The sequence below is a fragment of the Seriola aureovittata genome, chromosome 4, assembly GCF_021018895.1.
Source record: "Seriola aureovittata isolate HTS-2021-v1 ecotype China chromosome 4, ASM2101889v1, whole genome shotgun sequence".
Lineage (NCBI taxonomy): Eukaryota > Metazoa > Chordata > Actinopteri > Carangiformes > Carangidae > Seriola > Seriola aureovittata.
The window spans coordinates 14,915,840-14,936,472 of NC_079367.1; the positions used below are offsets into that span (position 1 = coordinate 14,915,840).

Here is a 20,633-nt window from a genome sequence, read left to right on the forward strand (position 1 = left end):
CATTGTGAGAGGTTTTTATTTCATTGCGTTTTATGAGTTTTTGTGCATGTTAGCATGTCATGATCACACAGAGGTTCTTATGAAAGGTTTTGCTGTGTGTAGATTCACGGTTACCATGAATTGCACTTATTTTCCCCATTCACAATTGGCAATCATTATTTACAGTTGATTCCAGTTTATATAAAATCTTCACACCAACACTGCGTGACCCTGACGCAAGTTCAACTTTCAAAATTCATACACACACATTCACAGACAGTATACGAAAGAAAAAAATAATATACAAAACTGTCTCTACACAGATATCAGGTTTAACTTAACTGACAGCTGCATTTGTTAAAAGGAGAAGGAAAGAACATCTTCTCTTACTGGAAATCAAGGCAAATTCTTTAGTGAACTATTGTGTATTCATTTCAACTACTGTGTGTGATGAAAAACATGCATAGCATTACCAATTCAAGAGCCACCTGATAGTTAAATGATCCTGTGCGACGATTTCAATTCAATTAGGAATAGTTACACATGGATTTCTACTGTAAGGAAAACCATATTTATTTGGTTTTTGGTAGTTCACCTGATTTGCTAGAAGATGCTTTAAGTGAAATTCTATGCCATGCTGGACATTTGAGCACAGGATTAACAACACAGAGGTCCCACTTTTTCTTCTTCTAATAACTTTCCAGTTTAATTGCACACAAACCTACTACCTTGATTTGTCCAATGAGCTTGTTTAACATACGAGAGAAATGAGAATTATGGATTATCATTTCACACCAGACTACACTGTTCATTAAAGCCACTAAGGCAATCTGTCGGTAGCCTCTTTTTCCATGTCGTTAACACTGTCTGGAGGACTAAGACTCTCTCTAACAGTGCATATGAAACCTCAAATGAAGGTATAAGTCAAATGGATTATGATCTGTAACCTCTTTATTTATAAATAAATTTAGAAAATATGAATTTATTTGCATTTTTAAATCATGTAATATGCCTGGCTCTGACACTGACTTGTAGAAACTGATCATTAATGGACGGACAAAGCTGGTATGACTTTTGTATTCAAAATATTGTTTAGTGGGGAAATGCACCAAATACTCATGAGGAGAGAAAAAAAAGAAAAAAAAAAAAACAACACATTCTTCAAAAACAGAGCACAGACCCATGTGACATGCTTCAAACTCAGCAATCTTCCATGTACAGACAGTCAGAAATGACCCTACAACAAAACTAATAAATCCATAAAGAAAAAAAAAAAAAAAAAAAAAATACATTCTTCTTTTCCAAGATTACCTATTTAGATCTTTTTTCCTGGCCAATGATATGGGACAATCCTCCTTAGTGCAAGTGAGCTGCATACATAAGAGCACCCTGCACTAACTGAGAAGGGTTTCATTCACCCTTAGTAAGAGATTCTCCCTGATGCTTTAAAGCTTTTGAGAGGCTCACATTATGATTTTGGCCACAAAATCAGCTCAATGGAAACCCCCCCCCCAAAAAAAAAAAAAATTTACACTACTACTGAATGCAGGTCAGCCAGCATAGTCATCTGTGCAGAAACAGTGCAACACTGGAGTTCAGCAGTCCTTTAAACACAATTTCTCTTTTCCTACCACCTGAGTATAGGATGGATCAAATTCCAACATAGACCAAGTGCTATCTATTCACTTTGTCGCTGCTTTCTGTCACATACTGCAGCCAGACCGGACTGTAAACTTTACAGAAGCCAAGGCACAGTATTGGATTCAGTCTCCCAAAGGCTCGGACACTTCCAATGTGGCAATGCTGTCTTAAATAAAAGAAACATATCATTTCTAATTTCCTATGTCAAAGCAGTACTGAAAGAAATGCATGGTGAAGACAGATATGAGTAGGGAGATTGTGTGAGATTAAGCACTTTGATCCAGAGTTCATTACACATCCACTAAACAAAAGTTTATTTGGACTTAAAGGCTTGACCCCTCAGCCAGGCAGGACAGGTAGTGGTCTTCAAGAGCACTCTTGAATGGCTCGGAAACAAAAAAACAAACAAAAAAAAAAAAAACTGCTCGAGACAAAAACCTGCAAAAAGGACGGATGACAGCCACAGTGGACCAAACCTCTTTCTTTCTTCGCCCCTCTCTTTATCACCTCTCCCTCTGTCCTTTTGATGAACCAGTCAAGCAGAGATGCAGCACAACAAAGCAAGCCCTTCAGTCCAGACGCCAGCACAATGTTCTTTAAGTATTCATTTAGTTGCACTAATAACTGAGTGACCAGAAGTGAGTGCTCAGAGCTTGTTGGTATAACAGAACAAAGTGTCTTTACTGAGCTTATATCTCAGTCAGAGAAAGAGAAAGAGAGAGAGAAAGAGAAACAGAGAGAGAGAGAGAGATGCTGCCCAAAGTTCAACCATTTCCTTGTTGGTCAGGGGATTCAATTTAAGGGGGAGATCAAAATGAAAATACTGAGCCAACAGCCAAATTGGTGCAATTGTTCTCAGATTTTGTTGGCATACAGCGTCTCCTCATCACTTTCACTCTCGTCCTGAAACTCGTGGGCAAGCAGGGACTTCTTGGAGCCCATAGAAGTGAGCCGGATCTCGTCGTCATAATCGTCGCGGTGCTGTCGCAAACGATGGAAGCCATCCTTTTGACGATTAGACTTGGCCGCGCACACACACCATATGATACACGCCGTCACCACCAATGCCGTCATGGAGGCCGCTGCGGGGAAGAGGAAAAGAGAAAAAGAGAAATAGACACCTCAGTATGTCTGCATACACACAGCTTTATATAGCAGGGAGAACATTTAAAGACTTGAAAAAAAATTGTTCAAATCACACATTGGAGTAAACAATGGAGCAATCAGATGTTTTTGTTTTGATGATTGAGCACACTAAAAGTAGCATTGTAGTTCTTAAATGTCAATGACAAAGATCCCGTGGGAAGACAGTATGACTACAGTGTTGACAGAACATCTCCCAGTCAAAACTCTAGAGTTCAACCTGCTTTAAAAACAAAGGCTATTGAGTGCATGTCATCTGTTAAAGATGACAGGACAAATATTCTAGATGGAGTCAAAAAATAATTTAAGAGGAGAACTGTTTATTCTTAGACTTTTATCACTAGAAAGAGTTGCAGAACTGAGAACTACGAAGTATGGTAACTGTTAACTGGTTTTTAGTAACATTAAATCAAAACAACATCACACTTCATTACACTACAGTAGCCAAAATCTGAACTGATATATGAAAGATTATTATTTTTAAGTGGATAAGTCAAATTATGCATATTGTCAACATTGGTTACAAAAGTCTGTTAAATAGACATATTTTACCTGCACTGGCCACCACAAACTCTCTGGGCAGGCCAAAGACACTGTTGTCCATGTCAAACTCAATGATGATGGAGCTAGCAGCTTCATAGGAGGATACCACCACCTGGAACACAGCAAAAACACTTCAGAAAACCTCAGACACATGGTCAGAGTTCATTCATATTAGGATGATGATTTATAGTACAATAGCAACATTCATAGCCAGGATCAAACCCTTTCTTTGTACATACTGAATATAAACTCCAAACAGCTGCATTCAAGGTAATACACATCTACCTCAAAAGTTGTGGCCATGTTAATCAAGGTACTGAAAATTACTTGTTTCAAGAACTTGACAAACATTTGCTGACTTGAAAAGTAAATTAGTGGCATGTGAAATTCAATTTGTTTTTCAACTTAGTTCACTTCTTTACAAATTTTTCACTGACAACACTCAATGTGCAACAACTTAAAGAAAACATCAAGCTCTACCACTACTACTCATCTATCCTTGCTGTTTCTTCAAATGGAGGTAGAAGGCTTTTAGCTGTCTGTTAAAGCTCCACGCAGAAGTGGGGTTGCTAATTACTTCATTAGCAAGTCTCATCTGCAGGTGTGACTGCTTTGTATAATCTGCTGCAGGTTGTCTTGTATGTCTAAATAGGATTTGAACACTGGCTCATAAAAATTCAAAATTACTCAGCTATCATCTGAGAACTAAATTACAAGCACCTCTCACTTATTCAGTGCCATCTAGTTGTAGTTTAAAATATGGGTAAAGTAGATTCTAAACTCAGGAAAGAAGGATTTCAAACCATGTGTTTTCAGACCTGAGTCAGTAATGTGGTCTGAACACACACCCAAAGAGTAAGTGCATCTTTTGATTCTTTTTCCTTTCCTTATTTCATCATGATTGTGGTTTGTTGGTTGTTTTTTGACAGCAAGACACAAAACCACTTAACCTGACGTCCCTTTAATTTCCAGAGGTATGAAATGCGTCCCTATGGCCTAAGACGGAGTATTCGATGTCCTAAGAAATATGGGGAAGCTATTAAGGAGAGGACATCCATGTTGGCCCCAAGTCATGATCTGGACTTTGTGTGTGACAGGAGTGAAGAACAACCCCAGAAACCCCTGGATGACAGGTATATAAGGAATGCTGCTGTTCTTCCAGAGCTCAGACTGCCCTGTGGCGACGGAGGCTTCTCTACTGAACAGAGGACCTCCACTAGTGTGTCAGTTAGTCAGCCAGGGCCTCTGATGATCCACGGCTTCACGGTACCAGAGTACCAACAGACATATCATTCAGTGGTGGATCCCCTGCTCTTTAGTCCTTGTGGGAAGCTCACAGCCTACAGCCTGGAGCTGGGGCGCAACATTAAGGAACATCTGTTTGGAGAGCTGGCCTATCCAACGCTTGAAATTTCAGAGCAGCCAAATGGAAAGGTGGAGGTGACGGAGAGATTTTGTGTGCTCCGCCCTACACCCTTCATAGATGTGGACAGTAAAGGGGAACCATAGTAATATTCTCACACAGACTTGACGACATGAGCATGATATTTTCTTTTCTCTTATGTCTCCGTAAATTGTTTATTTTTGTTCCCCTTGCCGTGTAATGTGGAAGACATTCATATTGCAATTTTTTTTTGAACAAAATATGTTTAAGAAAAGTCAGATTTAACATTTTGAAATGTTTTGAAAAGTTCAAAATAGTTAAAATAGAGTCTACCTATTTTTTTTTTTTTTTAGGTTCATTTGTTTTTGCAAGCATCAGCTTCTGAAATGTTGTAGAGTACTGAATGTGTGCAGATCATCATCACATGTGCAACAGAGTGCATGTGGTTACAACGGGAGCAGAGCTGATTTCTACTTTCCATCAGTTGCTGTCATAAAACTCTATACTCAGTCAAAGCTAGACCTTGTAAGTCTTTTGTTTTTACTCAACACTGACATCTTGTTAAACTAGCACTTATTCATGTCATAAACTTATTTACCACACCACTCCATGTTCTTGAACATAAATCTCAGGTACATATACATAATTGAATTTTGCTGTTGTTTTTAAAACATTTCTGATGTTAACACACATTCAGACTTATTGTCATTTAGTGTTAGCCTCATTGTAAAACCTCTCAATTAATTTGAGTGACAGCTGCCAAAGTAGGAAGGGTCTACCCTCTGCATGCCACTCCATGGCTACTTGAAATAACTGTAATGGTTAACTGTTACTGCACCATTATCCTTGTTTATCCCTTCATGCCCACCCTCCTGAAAGATAGTACATTCCTATCCTGCATTGTCTGTACCTAACTGTGTACCTCTTGACGTTGTTGTTGGTAGCCATCAGCAACAGCTTCAATGTTGTGGTTGCCAGGAGCCAGCAGCGCATGGAAGTACCCGCCCTCTGCAGTAAAGACTCTCACACCCCCGTTCAGCACAATGATGGCCCCGACAATAGGCTTTCCACTCTTGTCCCTTACCACGCCACGCACCCCTTTATGGACCTGGATGGGGTAGAAACAGACAGAAAATGAAGGCTCTTGATGATGGGAAAAATTATACTCTTAAATAGATCAATTGGTTAAAGTGGTTCAAGAAATAACAAAATTGTTAAAAACCTATATGTATCAATGTTAAACATGTCAATTAAACTTCTCCATGTTGTGCTGATAAAATCTTTACCTCCACCAACATGCTTAGGAGAGCCTTCTTGTTCTCAGCCCACAGTGTGGCCAGCTGCTCGGCAGGAGGGAACAAACAGCAGCCAGTATACACTGTGATTTCTGGACAGTGGCCAAAGTCCATACTGAAGTCCTGGGAGGACACGTAGACACAAGATGAAATATGAGACAGTACTGGGGCAGAGGCCCATTTCTCACTTTGCTTTACTTCTCATTTGATCTGACAGATATCTCCAAACTAATGTGCTTCTTTTTTTTTTTTAGATGATACTTTCTAGAGGCATCATTGACACTAACTTACTGCCATAACAGACACTGGGGTGGAGAGACTTACTTTCATGCTCCCCATGTGACTTTGTCTCTCTGCTGCCCTCATAACTCCGTCAGGGATGTTGCCCACTGAGTGACAGAAAAGTTCCATTAGCTATTCAGTACCAAAATGACAACAGAATTTATTTATAGTAGTTGAACTACATACTCTGTCCATTATTTGAACATCCAGTGTCCCCTAGGTGCATCTTGGGGTGGTTGTTGGCATAAACACTCGCCAAGTACTTCAATGTGCCCTCATTTTCAACTGGAAAGACACAAAATGATTAAAGAAAACCCTACAGAAAAATTTTTGTTCTATTAGGTGATGATAAACAGCAATCTATGTTCAGAGTGAATATCATTTGTCATACTCTTTGCAAACTGTTGTTATATATAATATATGTACAACTGAAAATCAAAAGCTTGTCATGTCAATCTGTTGGCTGTGAGGAAGAGTGCATTAGGGCTGTGACTGCATTTCTATGCGTTTTATATTACAAAATTGAAACAAAGTCTAAAGCCCCAATAGTGGCTTGTGGATGTTGTGTGAAGTGTTGGACACAAAAACAAAAGTGATTATTTACTGAATCAAACAGCCTGATTATTTAATAGGGCTAAAAAAAAAAATTAATATTTGTCCTGAAGGTGGCACTAGAGAAAAGGTTTAGGGTTAACCTTCTTCAGACCATAACTTTCTCAGCGAATTCCATGGTAATCAGCCAGTTCTAGATAAAATATGCATGCTCTGTACAAAGTTGATATTCTGGCTCACAATAAGATTTGTGCAGTGTCCAAATGGAGGAGGTGGTGTGTGTGTGTCTGTGTGTGTGTGTGTGGGGGGGTTATCTGACCACAACTTCTCAAAATAATTTGGTTGGGATTTATATGCCAGGTCTACGGCCAAAAAGGAACACTAACCGACTCCAATCATAACCCTTGGGCACTGCCCATGTGCAAACTTAAAAGTGGTTCAATGTCAAACACTCTAGATAAACCGACTCTAAATGCAATGTTAATGAGCAAATATACTATAAACTATATAACCTAACAAGTTGGATTCACTGCAAACTTGAAAACTTTGAATAAGTAGTCAAACAAAAAGCTGTTATCTGTATAATGTCATGTTACCGGACTGGACAGGCTTGTCATATGGGTAGGTAGCAACCAGGGCGCCTCCATCGAGGGCTACAGAGAGAGTATAGCCCTTGTCTAGGATCAAGTCCATCATTGCTCTGGTCTCTGGTTGGGCCTCCACCACACGTTGCGATGCATTGCCTAAAAATACACAGATAGTCGATAGGAAACAGAGCTGTTAGAGCATGCTGTGCTTTTCATGACAAGTGTTACAAACAAGCAATGACAGTTTTTTATTACGTTCACAACAAATCTTTGACAATTGTAGCCTGTATAAGTAGACTGACTCTTCTTCTGTTTCAGTTGCGCACGCACACACGCACATGCACACACACGCGCGCGCACACACGCGCATGCACACACACGCACACAAATTCATACAACTGACCAAAGAAATCTGTGTCCAGATCCTTGCCATGAGCATTGGTCAAGCCCTCCGTGGAAGTGCACTGCTTCTCAACAGCCTGTTCCCGTCCATCTGGGTTGATGGAGGGCACGATGACAATCCGGGTCTCGTTGATCAACTAGGGAAAGGAAATGGAGCAGGAACAATTACAGACATGGCTGAACTTTATATTTGACAGGACTTTTTTTTCCAACTTTCTAAAACAAAATTAGAGTTACTTGACTCAACTCAATCCCAGCTATAAAAAGAGCTTGTGTGAACAAAGACTTAAGTATATTCCTATATATTTCCATTTTTAAAAATGTAGAATTTGCTATATATTAAGCACAGTTGATACATATACAGTATCATTTAACAGTCCAGACTATCAAATACTATACTTCCTGAGGGGCTCCACAACTCACCCTGGTGATGGCTGGATTCTTGCCATAGTTGATACATAGGAAGGCAGCAAACTCCAGCAGCAGCTCTGTGCCCACTGGGGCATTGCCATGGATCCCTGCTACAAAACGGATTTTGGGTTCAGATGGCTCAGCCTCCTCTGGTTTGTTGGAGATTTCCAAAGCCCGAATGGTTCTAAACTCTACACTTTGGCCCAAACTGGACAAAGAAGAGAAGAAACCAATATGTAGGTCAAGATTCTTTAAGATTTCTTTCAGAAAGCAGCTAGAACAGTAACTTATGAAACACAGAGCGGATCTGGACAGCGGTGACTTTTGGCATACAGTGGATGAGCAGTATAGAGGTATGACGTCAAACAATAATATACTCTCAAAGGGAAAAAATGTGAGTTGGTTTAAATACACAGCTTGAAGGAAGATAAATCCTGCCTACCTCTGTAAAGATGTAATTTTGGGAAAGTTAAGAGTGAGGCCCCTCAAGAACTCAGACAATTCTTTGTAGCGTTGGTAGCGGAAGCTGCTCTCTGTGGCTGTGCTACTGACCAACTGCTCCAAGCCCTGGCCTAGAGAGAGGTCCTTGATTAAGCTCTGAAACTCCTTCTCAGATGGGTTCTGTGTGGGTTGGGGGCCGTTTTGAGACTGGCCTTTCGAGTCTGAGTGTAAACGTGTTAGTCTGAAGTCCACCACCTCCACTCTCTCCTTTGAGACTGTGGCGTAGGTTCTCACAGGTATATATCTGGACAACAGAGAAAGTTGTTCAAAGTTAACAGCACAGGAAATCAGTTCAAGTAACAGCAAAGAAATCTACTTGTTACGTCAGTAACTGTACTGTTTGCTCTCCAGCTCTTCTTCCTGATATTCAAATCTTACCCATGGGCAGAGGCTGTGATAGAGTAGGTGTTAGGGACCAGCAGTCTCCAGTAGTCTCCAGTACGGGCTGTCGTGATGTTGTGGTCTATCTCCGCCACAGTAATGGTGGCATTGGGAATTCCTTTACCATCACTACTGTCGGAGACAGTGCCCTTTACTCCAGTGTGGACCTTAAGAAACAAGTAACCACATTCACATGAGTAGCTGCAAAACTGAGTGAAAGGGAGGAGAAAGCTAAGGGTGATGTTAAGATTTGTATTTATTACCTGGTGTAAAAACTGAAGCAAGGCTCTTCGGTTTTGTTCCCAGTATTTCGGCAGGTCCCTAGCCATAGGAAACTTTACACAACCCAACTCGATGGTCACCTCAAAACAGTTGGTGTTTAAGTAGTTCCAGTCCTGCATGCCACCTGAAAAAAAGTGCTCCTTTAAACTCCATCTCAAATTTGAAAGGTTTCACTTAAAGCCATTATATGTATTCGGGTTATGGAATTATAGATCAACGATGGCATGATTTTTCTTTGTAGTACACTGAGAAACTCCCAGTGGATTTAGTGCATTTATTGCTTTCAGCCTTTCAAATTGTACAGAAATATTAATTTCATAAATGACTGCACACAGATATAGACAAAAGATGAGACAGATTTACTTAAAATCTTCTCAATATAACAGTATTGTTTCTATTTTGAAGCACTGTATCACTGGAGAAGACCACAATTACTCTAGCTTGTCTGAATATAAATATAGAAAAACCTAAATAACAGTATTTGGGGTATTTTTCAGGATATAAAAAGAAAATGAATTGACCAAACAAGCTTATTTTCTACAACTAAACAACCAGATTATGTGAATAAAACAAAACATCTCAAACATAAAGCACTGCTTTGCCTGATCTCCTGTGGGCAAAATGAATGTGGTGAGTTTGAAAGGAAGCATACCAGGAACATTGTACCAGTTGGCACCATTGGTGATGCCATCCTCAAAATATTCATCAGGGTACAGGTCCTCACAAGGGTGCCCATTGTGCATGAGAGGATTCTCCTGCACACACACACACAAAAAAAAAAAAGTCAACAATGAGTACTGTTGTAGTCAAGTTTTCAAACCTTGTCTGTCCAGTGATTTCACAAAAATCCCATGGCTTCCTTGAGAGCTCTTACTTTACTTTTTGTTTTCAACAACAACATGAAACCATAGGCAGACATTATCGCAGCCTGAAACAGATCTTACAGTGTCTAGTTACCTGTGAGTATGCTTTAGACACCTGCTGAAAGACCTTGTCGTCAGGTGACTGGCTGTACTGAGTTGTCCCTTCTTTGTCATCATCATAGGGGTAGTTTACCACCAAGGAACCTGAATTCCACAAAACAAAGATAAGGAACAAAACACTAAAAATCACCTGAATTTGTGGTTAAAATAAACTCCAAATTGCATAACTGGTTGACATTTCAGAAAATCCAGTCAGATATTTAGATTTTAATTGTGGACTTTAAAATAAAGCAGCAGTCCTTTGGAGTTGCTGAAGTAACTTTATAATCCAATTATCTTGTTTCAATGAAATAAAAAAGAAAGAAAGAAAATAAGAAATAAGAAAAAGAAAATACAATATTTTCAGTTGTAAATAGGACTGACAGACTGTTACTATCAAAAGGTAGCTATGACACTTAAAGACTACAATCTTTGGCATTAAAAGCTAAAAGCTAAAAATAACACTGTGCCTCCATGGAGGTTGGCTGAAAGGACGAAGGGGTTGTTCTTCAGCCAGTTCATCACAGCTTTAGTCTCTGGCTGCCTGGGTTCTGTGATGGTGGTAAACTGGTCCGGGAAGTTGCGGTTCAGATCAAAATTATTGCTGTTGTTGCGTCCTTTGTAGCCCTTTACATCACCTGTGAGGAAATAAGAAATAAAGAAGAGTAATCTGCAGCTATCTGCATCTGTAACCACAAAATGGTTCATGCTTCTACATCTCCATCTCCTCCTCTATACTTCCTGTCACACATCAGCTGCAGCTACCAGCTAAAAGACAGTGGCAGATTGAGGAAGTGCTCTGTGAACCTTTTCCATATTTCTAACAGAAGCATGATGTGTCATAGGCATAACACAAACTCATGAAAAATTCTGATGATGTAAAATACTATATGAATAGAGAGCATACTGCTTAGTTCTTTGTGACCACTCAAGTCTATGTATGTATATGAATGTGGGCTTGTGATTTTGCAAGCCCTGTCTCATTTACGGCAGCTGTAAATTTGATAGCAGTTAGTAACATAAACTTAAGGAATGTTAGTCAAATGATCAAGTTACTGTTTAAGGCCTATAATGTTACACATTTGCGCCAAAGCAATACATCTAACACCTGTGTGACCTGTACACTAAAATAGTTTCATAAAACAGTCTTAATTTCATACTGTGCAGATAGTGTTACTTTATTGTTGCCTAAGTAGTCACTTCTTATTGTGTGTCTGTGTGTCCCTCTGTCTCACCTTCAGTGGCTACCTCATAGCCGTCAGGGTTCATAGAAGGCATGATGTGAATGCGGGTGTTGTTGACCAATTGAGTGACCTCCGGGTCAGTACCGTAGTTACGGCACAGGTACTCAATGAGGTTGAGCAACAACTCCCGGCCCACCACTTCATTACCATGCATGTTGGCCACATACTTAAACTCTGGCTCACCTGACATGGAAACAATGAAAACCCATATTAACAGATAATACCAAGGAATTTACACATTATCATATGAAGACACAGTCTTCAAAAGGAACTGTCTTTATAACTTAATAACACTGACATACCGTGCTCATGTACGGTGGGGTTGTCTGAGATGACCATCACATAGAGCTCATGGTTTTCCACAGAGGGGCCAATAGAGTAAAGATGGGTAATAGAGGGGAACTCGCTGCTGTACTTGCGTAGGAAGAGCTCCATATCTGCATAGTTGTGGTGACGAAATTCCTGGGGCTGGATGGGCTGCTGTTCAGGAAGAAGCAAAGTAGGGCTGTTGCTGTTTCCCTCAGAGGGAGCCACCCAGGTCTGGGTGGGGTCAGACGGCTTGGTAGTGGTGGTGGAGATGTTTGGGTGACTGGTGGATGGCGTGGAGGACGTAGGCACAGTGATGTTACTTGCAGCCTCACTGACCACAGGTGCCAGGGTAAAGTTATGTTCTGTGGCTTTGTCCTCCATAACCTGCACACTGTAGACTGTCACCGATGTGTACCTGTGTACAAAAAATAAAGTCATGCATGAGGACTTTAAGTCCACCTTAAAATCACCAGTTAGCACCAAGATTAGATGTCACAGTATCCATGACTAAAAAAAAGCCATAAGTGAATTTCCTTTTAATCTCTCTTCCAGGAAGTCATTTACCAATGAACTTGTGAAAAACATTTTTTCTTCACCCAATATCAAAGACCTATTCTCTAAAATCTAAAGAGGAAGCAATGGATGTTATGCATTCCTTTAGTGCAGCATATTGTTTGATAGTCTAGAAGAACCAGATTACACATTTTTTGCTTCAATCATTGTGGTTGTGCAACAATCAACAGGAAACAAGCAGCGATCACACTGCTCGCTGGCTCTCATAGGTAAGAATATGAAACCGAACTAGTGTGCATTTTTTGAAAACTCGCTATGTAAGGCAGAAGTTCAACGGCATTATTCACCCTGGGGCCACAGCTGTGATGTTGTATGTTCCTGGGAGCAGGAGGCGGTAGTAATCCCCATACTCTCCAGTGGTCAGGTTGTGGCGAACGCCTGCCACCACAATGCTGACATTGGTGAGGGGAGCACCACTGACGGCATCCTTCACATATCCACGAACACCGATATGAACCTGGAAGACAGTGTTAGTGTAAATACCAAGGACACCTTGCTGAACTGGAGAAATTGTATGCCAAAGGTATCACGCAGGTTTAGATTGTAGCATTATATTTAAAAAAAAAAAAAAAAAAAAAAAAAAAACAGAATGTAAATTATAATCATTGCTTATGTATCATAACTCTTTTTTAGTTGTAAGCTCTACCTTTTCGATATAGGCTATTAGGGATTTCCTGTTCAGATTCCATTCCTTACGGAGCTCAGTAGCAGGAGGATATTTGCAGCAGCTCAGCTCCATGGTGATCTCCAGACAGTTTCCATAGAGGTAGTTGTAGTCCTGCATCCCTCCTGGATAACAAGCCAGAAATATCATACACTTAGAACTTGGAAATGGCATAACACATTCAAGTATATATTATATAAAAGACAAGGATATGTCTAAATCCAGGAATTAAAATGTGTGTACAACACATGTGAAACAGTATTCATAAAGTGAATTCTGAAACATATTCTGCTTCTCTAAATTTGACACCCACTAGTGCCAGGGCAGGCTTGAGTCTGTCTTTGTCTCTTCAAGGCCACAGTTTAAAGATAGAGTTTAACGTGGCAAAAAGCCATGACATCTGCAGTTTGCCAGCCAACTAGCCGTCCACTAAGGCAAACAGAGGGAAACACAGGGGTGTGGGCTGTTCAGCTGGCCGTCCCTCTGGAACGACAGCAGGCAGCCAGTGACTCCCTGGCTAGAGGGTTGCCATGACTGCAGGAACCCAATTAAACAGCACTGTTTGCCACCTTGCAACAGTCAAAGTGAAAGGGCTCACACACCAAACACTAACAAATAACTCAAGCAAATCAATCAGCCTCCCAGCAGTCTCAATGAGAAAACCGTTATCCACACTGTGTTGCGCATACCGCTTCATTCCCTTAACATCCAAGTGTGATAATACTACTACTTGTGCTGACCATTTAGTTAAATTATCAGACATCTATACTTCTGCTTGCATGATGATGACATCCTCCTGAAAGTCATTTAGCTGTCTTTGGGAATAGGTTGAAATACAGTTAATGATAAACATCCCTTACAAGCTAAGATTAAAAGCCTCAGGCTGTGATGTGGTCCAAGCCTTGGCTCTGAGAGCAGATGAAAATATACACCAAAATACAAACCACAAACTCAAGTTCTTCTGAGTCATTCTCGGTCAAGCAGCAGCTATTCAGCTGTCTGAAACTTGGCCATTCACTGAAAACTAGAAAGGGCCAATTCAGAACATAATAAACGCTTCACCGCTCAAGTTTCAGACATGTTTTTCAGTTGTCGGTCTCATCGGACTAACAAACCCTCTGAACATGGGTGGTGTATAGAGGTGTGTTGGGGTGATTCATTAGAGGATTCACCCCCTATGGTGGCAGCAGAGACAGCAGGGTGCTATGCCAACCAAACCAAACTGATTCTTAAAAGAAACATAACTGCTAATGATGAGCAAATAACACTAGATCTATATTCAACTGTGACTAATCCCACACTTGCCTGTAAAAACATGACATTTAAATAGTTTGAAACACCATTGTCTTTGAGACAAATCACTTAAAAGTAAACATCATCCAGATGCTGATAGAGTATAACACAAACATACAGACAGACTAAGGCAGCTCTAACCTTAAACATCCTGTCTATGTACCGGATCCAGTGACACACCCTAAACTTCGCAGGAAGCCACTGGCCAGACAACAGAGCCAAAGTCAGTTCCTAGGGGCTGTACTTTCTGTCAGGCCACTGTGGTGTATATAATGTTAGATACAATGCAATGAAAAAATCTGTCCTACTTTTAGTCAAACATTTAAAACAATAATCCAGCAGGGAAAACTATTTAAGAAAATACTGCCATCATATGACTGTCAGCCGTTCACAGTGACGCAGCATAAAAGTGTGAGGTTACAACATGATCAAGCACTTCCAGCGCCCTGAGCACTTCCAGCGCCCTCTATCACAGCAATAGAACAGTATTTCCATACAGTAAAATAAAGTTCTTGCTCTTGTTTCCTTTTGTGTCTGGATGCATTGATGTGTATATGTCAATACGGTTTTACAATAATCTAAGCCCTAGAGCTTTGAACAGTGTAGACTATGACCCATCTAAAGAATTACACAACGAAGTGGACATCATGACAGTCAAAAAGTGAAGAAAAAGCACCTTAGTTTTGTGCTGTGGGCAACATGAACTACATACAGTTCAAAAGTAAAGGACGCCCTTTGAGACAAGACTGTGTCAAAAGATTGTAAGTAAAGATAACATGTTATGATGAATCATTATTTCAAGCCCTGACAGCCACACAAAATAATCTCCTGTTCTTGACTTCTGGCCCTGGCACTTCGCCTGGACCACTCATTACATCACACAATGTCCTGACCATTTCTGTCATCTGACATTAGCCCAGTTTTAGCTGTGACATTTCGTCCACTGAAAAAGTGACAGACACAAGCGTTGTCTTTTCAACTGTTTTACACTCCTGGATGTCTATCTTTATAATAGGATATGTACATTGCAGCTGCTGAGAGCTTTAATAACTGCCTTGTGTAACAGCCTGAACCTTGTCTGTCTGCACACTGGCCATTTCAGTTTCTGCTGAAAAACCACAAAAACAAAATAGGTTTATCTCTGGCTACAACAGCCATTCACTACTCACTGTGCCTCTAGTGTATCGTGAGAATTAAAGCCAGGATTTACAGAGGTAAGTAAAAGCAAACTCTCATTAAAGAGTGTGTGCTCAAGGCTTTGGTAATGACTTTGTTCCAGTTCCTTGTGGTGGTGAACAGATAGTATGACCTAATATCAAACAAGTATATCAGCATCGGTTTAATACAAAATCTGGAGGTGGTAATACAGGCAAATTAAATTAGAACAGGTCTTATGTTTATAGTCTGTTAAATAATCACCATATTGCCACTTTAAAATACAAACTCTGAATTACAGCACACTCATGATATATGCTTAAAAACCACCGCTGACTTAAATAATGTAATGATGGATCAATTAAGTTTTAAACTGAATTTGAATACCTGAATGCAATTTGTAAGCAATAAATGGTACCTGCAAATAGAGTAATGAAATTAAGACTTGTACGTACTAAACATCTAACACATTAGAAAGAGAAGTAAGGAGAGAAATGACATAAGAGCAAAAGAAGTGCTAGTTCTGAAGAGCTACGCGTTACTCTAGTAATCTGACAGGGGCAAATGCAGGCTAATCTGTCGGACATCACAGATTGCAAGGTGCATTACCCTTCCCTGAAATCTGAAATTTACGACAACAAAGCACATTTTCTCAAGTCCTGGTTCTCAACCCGAATGAATGGTAGAAGTTGGGGAACCAACACAAGCTGCATTTACTTCAGCTAGAAAAGGCATTCCTTCAGAGGACATGGACACACATTGTATAGAGTATAAGACAAGGAAGGAGATTTAAACCAACAGCCCATAGGCATTAACTTGCCCAGAGTAAGCTGTCATATGAGCACAGTGCAATAGTAAACCTGACTACTGCTCTAACACTTTCAGTAATTACAGGATGAAAAACAGGATGAGCAGAGTCACCTGAGGAAAAGCATTTAATAGTTGTTTGACACCTGGAAAACCCCAAACCAGGCCGCGCTTTTCAGTGCTTCACTGACTGAAAAAACTGAGACTGAAATAATCATTGGGTCATTACCAATTACCAATATTGAGTAAGAAGCATCAGCCAATTCTACTCTCACGGTATTAAAACTGTCTATCACAAGTTGAACAATGCAGCTATATGAAGTGTAAGAGCACTCACAGTAACAATGAACTTTGCTTTGTCTGTCAACTGAGCGTATTTAATGAGGAAATAAAGCTTCTGGATGCTGCCTCTAAGCAGCTTTGGTAAGCAAACTAGTTCAGGTTGTTTTCTGGACTAAAGCTACTCTGCCAAGAAATGTGAAATGTGATCTTTGGTGGGAGCAAACCCTGTGATAGAAATAGCTTAAGTTGTGCTAAAGAAAGTGTTAAGGGCATTGTAATAATTTATTCCTGAGCTTTCTCAAACAGGTTGTAGCTTGTATTTGGCCAAGCCCTCATATGCTGCAAAAACTCCAACATATAACAGCACATTCTTGACTTTTAAATGAGAAGATATCAAGCACATGTTAGATTGTTGTTACAAGTACTTTTAAGATGGGTTTTGCTTCACTGCTGTTTACCTTAAAATAAAAAAGTAATGACTGGACAAATCATCCTCTCATACTACAACAGGTTTTCACAAGATTCAACAACGATTATTTGTTGTCAATCACTAAACTAAGCATTAAAACAATAAAAATGGAATCATCTTACCAGGCACATCATACCACTGTGCCCCATTGGTGATGCCATCTTTAAAAGTTTCTTCCAGGGCATCGGGACAGTTGGGTTCTCCAGTCTTCATCACTGGGTGGTTCTGGGAGTACACCAGGGCGAGGTAGCGAAACAGGCTGTCGTCCTCTGACTGGCTATAGTGGCCCTGTCGCTTGTGGAGGGCTGAGTCATCAAAAGGGTAACTGGCAACCACCGTGCCACCATGCAGGTTCCCTGACAGCACAAATCTAGAGACAATGGCAAATTTTAATAGCAGCCTCAAAGGAGAGATCGACATCATTTCAGAATACATTGTCACACAGAACAAGGACCAAACAAGGATTTTAACCCTCAGCTTTGACATTAGAGTGGCATCTGTGTACATATGGGCGTGTATTGTATTTAAAGAAACTTGAAAAACATTGTCCTTTAAAAAGAAATGAGGTGAGAATTGTGCTATTGGTTATCACAGGAATCAATGTTGTAATGTAGTGTGAGAATAGAGAGGGAAATTCCCCTTAATGCAGAGCAGCCTTGGAGCCGACAAGAGCACTTTAACTGGATGAACATTTGTGTGCATGCAGGGTTGTTCCCTAGTCTTCCAAATAAACTTCAGTCATAAATATCATGCCATTATGGTGTCCCAGGACAGCAGTCCTTGTCGACTTTGTTATGTCTCAAACCAATGCCCCCTGAGGCTTTAATATAGAAGGAAATCAGGGGGAAACTGAGTTACTCACTGACTAAAATGTCTGTTACTCTCTTATCAATTAATCAGCCATTAGTTGTTTTTTTTTAAGATTTTTTGGCTTTAAAAAGAGGCTGCCATCTGAAATCAAACAATGGACATTGCATTTATATGGTAAGGGCTCTAACTGTTCAGCTGCCAGGATGCCCACCAATATTAACTTTATTTTATTTATTTTTCAATAATCATGTGGTCTATAAGATGTAAGATAAGAATATAGTGAAAATGTCCACAACTTCCTGAAGCCCAAGTTGATGTCTTGAAATTGTCAGTGCATAACCCAAGAATACTAATAATTAATAAACTGATTATCAGAAAAGCTGCAGATTAGCCTTCTATCAGTTGACTAGTCCATTACTGGGTCAAACCTCCTGCCCCTGAGGTCAAACAAAGAATTAAGTTGCTCATTGACAGGAAAGTCAGCCACTCCAAATCCTCCACTGCATGATAAACATTGACCAAAAGTGTCAGTGTGAAATAAGTGAAGTTTACTGAAGCTATTCTAACCCGTGCTTCAGACAATCGGCCCTCAATAGGAAACTCAACAAAAAGGAAACTTTGTTTTTTGTATGTTTCATGGGAGGATAAGAACTCACTTTTTCTCCTGGATCCATCTGATCAAAGCCATGACCTCGGGTACCTCATCTGGACTGACAGTAGTCCCGTCATACTGGTCAGGAAAGCTTCTATTGAGGTCCATATTCTTGGCATTACTTCGACCCCCGTTGTCGCCATTGCAGTCCCCTTCTACGGACTTCTCAAAGCCATCAGGGTTCATGCTGGGCATAATGTAAATATCCGTGGTGTTTACCAGCTCAGTAATGCGCGGTTCATCCCCATATTTAGTCAGCAGGTTCTCCACAAGGTACACCAACACCTGCCTGGACACGGTTTCGTCGCCGTGCATGTTTCCGACGTATTTAAATTTCGGTTTCCCGGGTGAGTCTGTGTTGGGGTCCCTGGTGATCCGCATCACCCATAGCTCCCTGCCCTCCACAGACTGACCTATGCTCGACAGGTTGGCTATGTGAGGGTATTTCTGGGCTAAAGACTGTAAAAGTCCGGTTAGCTCAACGTAATTGTAGTATTTGTTATAAGTTTCTACCGTTTCCTCCGTGGTAGGGCTGAGGCGTCGTGGTCGGTGTAGCCTGGCGTCACCGGGGGAGATTAGAAGACAGAGAAGAAAGAAAAGTGACACCCGTAGTTCCAGCATCGTCGAGAGATGCTCCCAAGTGTGAACCATGTTGATGTATCTTCTGCGTCTACACCATCCGGACTTTGTAATTAAAGAACAACAAACGCCAGGGTCAGTTGTTTTGTGAGTTGTTTTGCTTCCCAGCGACAGACGTATTTCTGTTGTCGGTCCGGCCTGTCGGTTTCCATCTACTTCCTCTCACCTCACCGGGGCGGGGCTACAACGATGACGTCGCGTTTTAAGGTGGACCGGTGGAGTTCGACCTTAATTGCAACACTAAACCCCAGATTGACTCCATATTGTTTGGGTCCACGTTTGATTAGTCCATAACTGTCCACAACCACCATAACTGTTTAAGTTTATATTGCACCCACTTGTGTTTTTAAAACTGCACCCATTTTTGTCTATCAAGTAATCAACACACAGGAAGCCTCTTGAAAAGTAGTGTTATTCCATCACAGGAGAACTGTAGGGCTGCAACCATCAATTACTTTCATTATCAATAGATCTGACAATTGTTTTCTTGAAAAATGATTGATTGTTTGGTCTTTAAACTATCACAGAAGTGGAAATTGCCCATCAATATTCCCTGAAGCCCAAGTGAACATACTCAATCTGTTTTACAGTGAAAACCCCAAATATGTACAGATTAACAGATATTCACATTTGAGAAGATGGTATCAGTGATTTTTTGTTGTTTTAGCTTAAAAATTGGCTTGGATGATTAATCAGTTATTAATGTTGCAGCTAATCATTTCAGGTTTAGAGTTGGTTTATTGGTGCCTGTTGGAATAATGAAGCTGTCATGTATGATGAAAACCTCTATATGAGCCAAATAATAAATGGCACTGAGGGCAAAAAAAAAAACCTCTCCCTTATGAAGTTTATTTTGTGCAGTTTACAGATAAGCTTACTGAGTTAGTCATTCAGTTAGGTGACAAATTGCTCTTTACATAGAAAGTGAAAATGATTTCAATGTTTGGTTTTCTTATTGTTGCTGTTATCTTATGCTGTTAACTGTTATCAGGAAACCATAGTCCCTTGTATTAAATGGCTTTTATTGTGTAAATGGATTTTGAAAATTAAACTTTATTTGTTCATTTTAGATTTAAGTGTTTATTCTGTGTCAAAGAGGATGGTATTCTCACCAACTAACTACATGTTGGTGATGCTTATGAGTGCATTGTTTTCATATCTCAAAATAGCCTCATATTTTATTATGTAAGGCTTGATGTGGACTTGTAAGCACCATGTTATGTTTACGGTATGAAGCAAGGATAACAGTATATATAAACCAGCATGTCATATGCACATGATATCTCTTGGTTCTAAATGGTCACAACCAAACAGGAGAAAGTCTTAGTGTAATTGTACTGCAACATAAAACTTCCGAAAAGCAAAGAAAAATAAATCACAACTGAGCACCA

General features: G+C 40.2%; 1 protein-coding gene across 1 annotated transcript; it reads right to left on the minus strand.

Annotated features, from left to right (window-relative positions):
- cpda (carboxypeptidase D, a) lies at positions 1 to 19,385 on the minus strand. The gene is made up of 21 exons (XM_056374173.1): positions 18,608 to 19,385; positions 17,264 to 17,511; positions 13,118 to 13,260; positions 12,759 to 12,928; positions 11,892 to 12,313; positions 11,581 to 11,772; positions 10,816 to 10,983; positions 10,341 to 10,450; positions 10,036 to 10,138; positions 9,365 to 9,507; positions 9,099 to 9,268; positions 8,662 to 8,964; positions 8,232 to 8,427; positions 7,810 to 7,945; positions 7,416 to 7,562; positions 6,454 to 6,552; positions 6,310 to 6,374; positions 5,977 to 6,108; positions 5,613 to 5,798; positions 3,316 to 3,418; positions 1 to 2,702 (listed from the first exon to the last, which is right to left on the minus strand). The coding sequence occupies exons 1-21, from the start codon at positions 19,252 to 19,254 to the stop codon at positions 2,476 to 2,478; spliced, it is 4,110 nt and encodes a 1,369-aa protein (XP_056230148.1). The 5' UTR covers positions 19,255 to 19,385; the 3' UTR covers positions 1 to 2,475.
- Between the last annotated feature and the right edge of the window lie 1,248 nt (positions 19,386 to 20,633).